The sequence below is a fragment of the Nicotiana tabacum genome, chromosome 11 (genome assembly GCF_000715075.1).
Source record: "Nicotiana tabacum cultivar K326 chromosome 11, ASM71507v2, whole genome shotgun sequence".
NCBI lineage: Eukaryota > Viridiplantae > Streptophyta > Magnoliopsida > Solanales > Solanaceae > Nicotiana > Nicotiana tabacum.
Window position 1 is genome coordinate 38634245 of NC_134090.1, and position 10438 is coordinate 38644682.

Below are 10438 nucleotides of genomic sequence, written 5' to 3' on the forward strand. Positions count from 1 at the left end.
GAAGCTAATGACATGATAGCAAGAAATGACCTCTCGGGTCTCAACAATGTTGGCGTGAAGCCTTAACATGATAATTAGCATGATTTGCAGCTTATTAACTTAATCACATAATTGCAACATAGATATCAACATAAAAGAGTCACTAGGCGGTGCCATGGAATGATCCAGGCCGCCTTTCTCACGATGCACGCCCACACGCCCGTCACTTGGCATTTGCGTCACCTCAATAGTAATCATAGAACACACAGTTCGGGGTTTCGAACCCTCAGAACCAAGTTTGGAAGCGTTACTTACCTTAAGCCAAACCAAACTCTAGCCTGCGACGTCTTTTCCTCTTGATTCGGCCTTTAAATGCCCCGAATCTAACCAAAAGTAGTATATAACCATCAAAATATGCTAAGGGAACAAAGCTCACTCGAAAATAATCAAATTACATCAAAATCCCGAAATTGATCAAAACTCGACCCCCGGGCATACGTCTCGAAATCCGACAAAAATTTATATCAACGGAATCCTTATCCCCCCACGAGTTTATTCATACTAAAAGTACCAAATTCGACCACAAATGACCCCTCAAATCCCTAATTTTAGGTCTCCAATTTTCCAAGCCCTAATCCCCAATTTGCTACTGATTTTTCCATAGATTTCAAGCTTACAACCTTAAAAATCATCATAAAAATGAGTTTAGGGGCCAAGGACCTTACCTCTAAGAAACCCTCTTGAATCCTCCCTTGAATTTGCTCCCCAAAGCTTCTTCCCGTTTGAAATGTTATGAAAAATAACCCAAATTCGCGAAGGGTGAAATATATATGTTCTAACCCAGCAAAATTGCATTTACGGTCCAATTATCGCACCTGCGGTCCCAGGTGCCCATCTACAGATTTCACTTATCCGCCCAGCCACCGCACCTGCGATCAAATCCTCGCACCTGCGCCATCGCAGGTGCGTCCAAAGTTCCGCTTCTGCGGCTCCAGACCTTCCTTCTCTTGGCCGCATCTGCGACTTCACTTCCGCTTCTGCGGGCTCGCACCTGCGGTCCCCGAGCCGCAGGTGCAGTTATGACAGGAACTTAGCATTTCAGTTGCCAATTCCAACTCAAAACCTCCCGTCAACCATCCGAAATCATCCCGAGGCCTCCGAGACCTCAACCAAAAGTACGAACAAGTCATATACCACCTTCCAAACTTATACCAATTTTCAAAACACCTAAGACAACATCGAAACATCAATCTAACCACAGATTCAAGCCTAAGAACTCTAAAAACTTTCAACTTCCGCTTTCGATCAAAAAGTCTATCAAACATCGTCCAAATGACCTGAAATTTTGCACACACATCACAAATGACTCAGCGGACCTACTCCCACTTCCCGAATTCCATTCCGACCCCTATATCAAAATCTCACCTATCAATCGGAAACGCCAAAATTCCAATTTCGCCAATTCAAGTCTAAATCTATTCCGGACCTCCAAAACACATGTCGATCACGCTCCTAAGTCCCAAATCACCTCCTGAGCTATCCGAACCATCGAAATTCACATCCGAGACCTTTTTACATAAGTCAACATTCGGTTGACTTTTCCAACCTAAACTTACTCAAAAGAAACTAAGTGTCTAATTCCTTTCCAAAATCTCTCCGAACTCGAACCAACCAATCCGATATCACATAATATAACTGAACAAGATAATAAGAAGCAGAAATGGGGAAAACGGAACGGTAACTCATGAAACGACCGGCCGGGTCGTTACACCCCCTCCCCCCAAGTTAAGATCATGCTCTCTTCAATTCTTCTCTAATATAAACGTGGCTTTCCCACGCATAGTATAGATAATAAATAGAACCTAACTGTTGGCCAGACAATTAAGTAGTTAATTACAGAATTGAAGAAATAACCATGTATTGGTGAATTATACTTAAGGTTAAGTCAACATTAAACAACAATATTCATGGCTAAATCACAACCCCAGAACTATGGGTTTTAGCCATTCATGATAATATCAAATCCAATGCACAAGTGTTGAATAATTGAAACTACTGAGAAAGATGAAGAAAAAACTGAGAATTCTTGCTCCCGAGTATTTCGTGTCTTGTTCTCGCCTCCCAAAAATATCTCACCCCCTCCCAAAAATAGGTTTAGAGCCCCTTTTATACATGTTGGGGGCGTGTAGGGTTGAAATCCCCAAGTCCCAGTCGAATTAGGACAAAATTTGGCATTACACATACAAAACTCACGCACTATGAGTAAAATGCGATGCGCTATGCATATAAATATGCATACTTTATGCCGAATATCAGGTAGCAATTGATGCTCTTGGTACAGTGCTTCATGCCTTTGGCTCTCCAATCTAGTCGGTTGAAAAGCTAATCCTTGTTGAAGCTTGATAGTTAAAGAGATTTTGCAGATTGCTATTCGTAAATGTTGAAGGGAAATCTATTATATTCTACAGATACAAAGGAGTTGGTAATGATAATATAGGGTCAAATATCATTTCCTTGAACCGTGCAAAACATATGTGAAGATAAACGGTCACATGAGAGACAATTTAGATGTAGTTCGCTTCTCTGTTGAGAACTATAGAGTTAAGCCAAAAATAGATACTTACTTACTAACAATTAGCTATTAAGTCAGAACTGCTACCAATAATATTTAACATTCAAAAAAACCTAGACAAAAAAGAATTCTTTTCAATGGTTATGATTGAAATTTATTGAAAACATATGAATAATGCAATATACATTATTTGAGAAAAATTGAAGGTGACTTGGACTGGTTTAGCATTAAAATTCATTAACAATATTATAGATTTTTTTCCTCTCGCATCGCATTCGGTGTTTTCTTTTAAATGAGATAGTTTAATTTATCTCCTCTATTTGATAGAGAGCTTTTGCCTTGATCTTTGAAGTTTGAATTTGTAATGGATCCATATTTACTGAAGAAGATAGAGATACTTTCTATTGATTCCAACGACGAACAATACCGAATACAAAGAAAAGGAACTAAAAAAGGAAAAAAAGAATAGAGGGAGGCTCCAGAGTGCTCCAACAAGAGCTAAACCAAATTAAAGAAAAGACTCTGTATTTCCATCAGGATCTTCTCTGCAATTATCCCACTTTATTTTCATATAGCCTTATCTTAGTCAGGGTCCCAACGTCACTTGACAGGTTCTTGGCGGATATTTGGGCCTGCTTCTCTTTCTAATGGATCCACTTTCACCATCCTTGTTATCTTGGGCCGCATTCATAATAGAATTGCACGAACAATGGAATCGAAGAAGGGACAAGCAACAATACCCATCCCCATTTCGCTAAACTCAATAAGCTTCTTCACAACTTAACCTCCACAGAGCTCCAACTACACTGATCAAACTTCTCGAATCCAATTTGAGACCTGAATATATATATATATATATATATATATATATATATATATCCAGAAGGCTTGTTACGTGTATCGAATTTAGAATAAGCTTGGGAGCTCCGAAGAGCTTTACTTGGTAATATGGATGATATTGATAATATTTGATTTATATTGATAATATTTTATAAATTGACTAACATTGATATCATCTTTACTTTGAAAGATCAAATTGGATAGTTTTCTCGAAAGAAAAAAGACTCCCGAATGTGGCTAATCAATAGTAAATAGTCCTTTGGGCCACTATAAGGCCTAGTCACAGGGTCTGGGCTTTGTACTACCACGCACAAAGGAGGCCCAATTGGATAAGTTATGCAACTGGATAAGTGAAAAGCGCCGGAAAAAAAGAAAACCTTATAAAAATGCACATACAAATAAGTGTACCGGTAAAAGGAAAAACAGATTCAAAGTCCAAAACACAGCGCGGTGACTGGTGAGTTTGTTTTTATCTCTCAAAATCTCTCATTCCCGCCCACTATTCATTGCCAGGCAAGCATGAATTTTCTCTTTTATCTTTTGTTTAGTTTAATTTTATAATTGAATCCGCTCAGAGTTTGAATTTATTGAATGGATTGTAATTCGAAGATCTGAATTTGAATTTTTTTTATATCGGAATTGTTATGTGTATATCTGGGTTGTTGATTTGTTTGTGTCTATTGATGCTTAATCGAAGAACAAAAAACCCTAGTTTCTTATTCGAATTTGATCGTAATTGGAAGAATTTCAATTGGAATCGACATGAGAATCACATAGATTTAGTTCAGTAGTATTTTTTTTTATGACTGGTGGTGTCGGGCCAGCTTGCGCACACCTGACTGTTCCAACAGTTTTCTGCTACCTTCTACCAGCACAGGTACCGGAGCTCGCCAAGGCTTAGACATATAGGAAGAAATTACCCGGATTTAAACTTGAGACCTCATGACCATTCCTTGTTTGTAAACTCTAGCTCTGTTTTTTTTTTGTGTGTGTGGAAGAGGTGCAACAAATCAATTAAGGAGAAAAGAGAAGGAACTTGATGCCTGTGGTCAGAGTTAATTCTCTCTCCATCCCATTTTATTTGATGCTGTTTGATTAGATGTCAATTTTAATATGTTAATTTGACTGATGTATTACTCCCCTGTTTTGCTTTATGTGGCATAGTTTGCCTGGATACTAATTTTAAGAAAGGAGGGAAGACTTTTGAAACTCGTCATAATATTTATGTGACCATAAAACTTTTGAAACTTGTAGTTTTAAACTTGTCATAAACATTTTGTATGTCATTAAGGGTAATATTGGAAGTCTAAGTTAAATTGTTTTTAAATTTAGAAAGCTACGATTCTTTCTGGGACGGCCCAAAACGGAGATATTTCCAAATAAACTGGACGGCGGGGGAGTGTATCAATTGCAGTGGGAGTTAGTTCGATAGAGAAAATACATGTCAAAATAAAAAAAGTAAGTTGTGCTTCTTCGTTTTCTTTGAATCTATATTTGCTGCTTTAGAATTGAAAGATTTTCAGTTGGAATTTGGTATGAGAATATCTCTCTTGTTTCAGTCCATTGATGTTATTCAGTTTTGTTATACCTTGATTCTTAAAGAAAACACTGGTTCGGTAATTTTTTTGCCCTTCAGCCGGAGGATGTTAAATATAAGGACAGAGGAGAAGAAAAATGATGTCTGCTAGTGAGAATAAATACTCAATTGTGCCGTCTAATTAACGGTGATTAACTGGACCCTGATTTTAAATGCTACAGTGGTTGAGAAATTAGTTTGATAGAGAAAAGCATCACTTCAAAGTTCAAAATTTTGAATTCTTGAAAGTTGTAAAAATGATTTAGAATAAAATTATCTGCAAAATAATGTCAGATTTTAGGACGTTTTAAAATAGAAAGACTATCACATTAATTAGGACGATGAGAGTAGTTGTTAATCGACCCTCCCCCCCCCCCCCCCCCCCCTGAATTTGGCACTTTAAAAATCAGAAATCTATGCTAAAGTTGGGAACAAAGACAGAAATGATTTAGGATTGATCTTGAATTTAGATTTTTGAGAAAGAGTCTGTGAAATACTTTAACTTGAACCTACCCAAGCTTTGACTTAACCCTTTTCCTTCCCCCTTTGACAATTGATAGAGACTGTGAGTCGCTTTCTTGACCTTCAGTCTAATTACAAACCTTGACTTTGTAATATATTCGATGTGAGAATCTTACAGCTGAGTTAACTTTTGCATCTTGACTTTACAAGGTTTCAGATAGTAATGGTGATTGCATTCCAGACATCAGTTGATTGGGGTTAAACATTTCGAGTTTAGCCTAGTTAATTTTGAGGCAGTTATGAAAGGAGCTATTTGTAAGGACATCTTTTAACAGTTTGTGATCCATAGCTGTAAAAATGAAACGGGAGAATCATTTTGGAAACTGAAATCAAGGGATATTTCAATGGGAAGAAGTGTGCTATTTGGTGTAATATGAAAGGGAATTTTATAATTAGTTAGAATATAAATGAGATAAAAACGGCTTCGCCTAGGCTTGAGTAGAAGAAGAGTTACTTGAACAAGGTTCATGGAAGTCGGCTTTGCATGATATTCACTACATATTTCTCTCTGTTGCAATTTAAAGCTTTAGTTTCATCTTCTAAATTGAAAAGTTTTAGTCAGTAGACCGTGGGTCTTGAAAGTGTTCTAGATACGAGTATCGAAATTGATCCACAGTTTATTGTTTAATATTAGACTAGTAGCATTTTAGCGGAGAAAGTATTGGATTATGAGAACTTGGAAAGGTGAGATAAATAATGGTAGGACTATATGCTTCATTTGCAGGTTTGGGGCACAAGGCCAATAAAGAAGTATTTACCATCCATTATATATGTTCTTATTTTTTTATTGTTGTTTACGTTTTGCTCCCAGGGTAGGGGTAAGGCTGCGTACATCCTACCCTCCCCACCTCACTTGTGGGATTTTCACTGGGTTGTTTGTCTTTGAAAATCAGATGAGAGGAATCATCGCTAGACTTGCTGCTGGTGGAACTTGCTTGACTGAAAACACACTGCTTATTGTTGACTTTGCTTTTCCTGAATGATTGACATTACAAGAAGTAGATGTTGATTTAATTCATTTGGTGCTTCTATAGGGACTGAATTTTTCAAGTCTGCTGTTGTCAAAGATTTGATAAATGCCATGTGATTTCTGAAGTAAAAATAAATGGAAATACTGAGTTTTTAAACTTCTTTTTGCAGCAGAGCAAGAAATCTAGCCGATTGATGAAGAGAAAGAAAAGTGAGGTTCATGAAAATTACAGTGACAAGGAGAATGTTGGATCAAAAAAAGCAACACGTAGGATTGGTCGGCAACATCTGAATGCAGCAGGTTAGGCAGCTGACATGAATCTGTAGACAATTGTTGATTGAGTTCCATTTTGTTTGGCTTATCTCTCAACTGGGCATATGACGTGTACTTCCCAGGGGAATGTAGAAATGTTTCAGCTGGGGAAAATGATGGGATTTTGCCCGAACAGGCTGCTAAAGTATCCAGCCAAATACTCCCCAGAAGGGTGACTTGTTCCCCTGTAACAAAAGGAGATGCTGCAGCAGGGATTGGGAGTCAACAACTTGATTCCCATAAGAAGATTAAGCTACAGCTTTTTCCAATAAATAAAAGTACCCGACAGAGATTGGAGAAGGTATAAGTCATGCATTAAATAAATAGAACTATGCGTAACGTGCACCAATTGAATCTTGATAGTTTTGGTATTTCTGGTAGGATGGCTGCAATCCATTCCAGGAACTTACTTTAAGTACTCACAAGAAGATATCATCAGTGATTAAGCACCTTAATACAAAGTGGAATTCTTCGAGCGTGGGGTTGGCGGAGCTCTTTCTATTCCCCTATAATATTAATACAGAAAACTTGGCATCAGAGAAGCGATGGAGCTCAAAAGATACCAACGTTTCTGCAGGACAAGTGTATGCAGCAATAGAAAGTCCTGCCATTTTCCGCTTAAGGTTTTAGACTGGTCTGATTCCATTTTTTGCATATAGCTCTTCAATCGAAAGGTTTTAATTTTGCTTCCAATTTTCTAGGTATGGCTGGTTTTCTGATGTTAAGCTCAAGGCCTCTGAGGTACCTGATATCTCCCCTCCCTCTGGCACTCATTCACAATCAAGGGGTATTAAGAGAATTTTTGCTGCTGCAATGGACATTGGAAATGACAAAATAGAAGGAGCTAAGTTGAAAAATGAAGAACTTAGTAAACCAATCTGCATGAATGAGCAGAAGATGCCTCTGAACATACCTATTGATAATATGGTAAGTAATTATGTCATTCTGGTTCTTTTGTTTAATATCTTGTTCTGTAAATCTTCTCAGTCATTCAATCTAATGCCATTTACGATATTGCTGATTTTAGTTTGCTTCAGTTAGGAACTTATGCTGAAAAAGTTGAACATAAAGCAAAATACTGCTGCCCCTTATATCTTGTGATTGCTGGGGTCTCTGGCAGCACTACTGATACTGTTAAGAGTTACCAGTTGCAAAAGCTTTAAGTAATTCATAAATGAGATCCCAGTGCATTAGAAATACCTCACTACAGATATTTCTTTTTATGCTAATTAAAACTGATGTATAGTGGCTTGGGGAGAAAGAACTTGCAGGAAAGTAAAAAAATGTCCAGATTTAGTATGTTGTCTGTCAATGTATGAATAAATATATGTAGGCATACCCTATTAAATGCTGATAGGTTGGTAGCTAGGCACATCATTTGCTTGGGATGTCAAGTCTATTTCAAGTTTTACTGCAGTTCAAGGAAGTACGGGCTCAGGTGCCCGGTAAACTTCTCAAATTCCTATTTAAAATCCAATGTTAAAAACATTTGACAAACTCGATAAAGATGTACGTTTGCTCCTCTACCTCTGCATTCAGGCATTCCAAAGTGGGTTTTTATTTTTTATTTTTATAAGGAGGCTTATCAAAGTGGATTCTGATACCTGTTTCCTTGGGATATCTAACCCTCTCAATTGGACAGTTTGTTTCCGAAAATACTCTATGGTGATTTGGATATTCTGAATCTGAAATTGGTATGCTTGTCCTGCAAGATGTATACAACCCGCATGCACCATAAACTGACAACAGAAACAACCTAGGATATGTCGTGTTTATGTAACCTGTAGGCTGTGGCTAGGTCAAGCAAACCACTGTCACAATAATTGGGAAAGACTCAATGCTCGAGATGTGTGCTTAAACAAAATTGACATGTTTTTCTTTTATAGGATGAAAATACAGATTAATTAATTGTTGAAATTGCAACAAAAATTGGAGGTCCTTTACTGCATGTGTAAGATCAATTGTTAACGACTACCCTACCCTCTATGATTGTATTCTCACGTGTTCTAGAATCTAGCCTCTAGGACCGGTCTAACTAGATGATTTTTACTATCGGAAATGGCTATATATGTCTTGAATTTGGTCCTTGATACTCCTTTCTAGGTTGATGGAGCAAGAAAGCAAAATGTCCCTGCAAAGATGGCAAGTCCATGGGATGATATTTTCACCAACTTAAGCATTGGCGGATTGCTGTCTGAGGCATCTTTGCAAGGAAAGATCACCAACTCGGAAACTAAAATGGATTTGCAGCCAATCCAGTTAGTTTCTGATATTAGTGTTGGAGGCTTGCTGTCTGAAGTGTCTTTGCAGGGTAAGATGTCTACTGGAATGAAACAAGAGAACAGAGTGGGATTGCAGCCATCTTCATTTGCTTCGTTTATTAGCTCAGGAAGCTTCTTTTCTGAAGCATCTTCTCAAGGAAAGGTTAGTGATTGCAATTTAGCTTCAAAAGGAAGCAAATCTGGATTGAAGGAAACGTCAGATTATGGCCAGCACAGTGAGTCAAAATTTTCATGGGATTTTAATCTCACTAATTTGAGCATTGGAGGATTGCTATCTGAGGTGTCTCTGCTTGAAAAAGTAAAAAAACATGACCAAGGAACTGAGGGCAAACCAAGCTCACAACCTACGTCATCTTTTCCTGATTCACTCGATGCTTTTATAGCTGCCCGCCTAAATTCACACCCTGAAATTTCAAAGTCATCATCTCATGAATTGCACTCGTCTATCTTGGATGCTGAAGAGACATGCCATGCATTTCCAGTGCGTAAAATTTCATCAGGAAACGAAAATGCAACTACTTCGTGTGGAACAGCTGGTCCTGGCAATTGTCATGAGTATACAAGTTCGAAATCTTTCAGAATTCCATCATCCTCCAGTGCTCCTGAGGTTTGTTGCTTTATAATCTTTTCTGGTTTCCAGACTAAAAAAGCTTCATTTTAGCCATCATTAGTTTTTGGCTTTTGATAATATTGCTTCCATGTGATCAGTTCTCAATGTGGAGCTTCCTAATCTTGCTTCCTTCATTATTACATAACTTCTTGATGTTCTTATGGAAGGATTGACGATTTCTTAATTCTGGTGTTGTTATAGTGCACAACTCAAAGTGTGATTGCACAAGATCAACCATCTCAGCAACCAAGGACACCCCTCATTTCCCGTCCAAGGGGGATTTCTGATGAAGACAACAGCGTTGGGCTAAAGGGCATCAAATGGGTACATTTCCGCTCTTTAACTAATCTTGTGTCCATTTGAAATTTTTCTTCTTGTCAAGGAACAGGAGAAGTTAACATTTTCCTTTCCTATGTTTGTTTGCAGGAAGACTCTATAGGACCATTTGATCTTGGAATGCCTATCTTGCGACCGGTTAGTAGTGGAGACAGTGTTAGCCTCAGCGAGTTCAGTAAATAACATATTTATGTAGTCTTGAACTGATACCATAGACACTAGGAAAATTTTCCTCAGCTCGAGGATCAAATTCTTGAACAGTTGAAACTCTTGAAAAGTAAAAATGATGCTGTGAATTGTCCATAAAAATAGCTAAAAGAACGATATTGTGATTATCAAAGACAGTTGTATTTTTATGTAATATTAGCCTTAAGTTGGGCTTTTCATTTACTTCAACACCTAAGACAAGGACTTTGTAGTATCTTTCATATGGAAGTTA

The 10438-nt window shown here is 37.8% G+C and overlaps 1 protein-coding gene across 6 annotated transcripts; it reads left to right on the plus strand.

Annotated features, from left to right (window-relative positions):
• The first annotated feature begins 3741 nt into the window (after nucleotides 1-3741).
• On the plus strand, nucleotides 3742-10402 carry LOC107832619 (uncharacterized). Of its 6 annotated transcripts, none has more exons than XM_075224988.1 (9): nucleotides 3742-3848; nucleotides 4724-4849; nucleotides 6630-6759; nucleotides 6855-7072; nucleotides 7153-7394; nucleotides 7473-7698; nucleotides 8875-9660; nucleotides 9865-9987; nucleotides 10090-10402. In XM_075224988.1, the coding sequence occupies exons 3-9, from the start codon at nucleotides 6654-6656 to the stop codon at nucleotides 10180-10182; spliced, it is 1794 nt and encodes a 597-aa protein (XP_075081089.1). In that variant the 5' UTR covers nucleotides 3742-3848; nucleotides 4724-4849; nucleotides 6630-6653; the 3' UTR covers nucleotides 10183-10402. The 6 variants fall into 6 exon arrangements, with proteins under 6 accessions (XP_075081089.1, XP_075081091.1, XP_075081094.1 ...); XM_075224990.1 differs by having other exon boundaries at nucleotides 6633-6759; XM_075224989.1 differs by having other exon boundaries at nucleotides 3801-3904.
• Nucleotides 10403-10438: the final 36 nt, after the last annotated feature.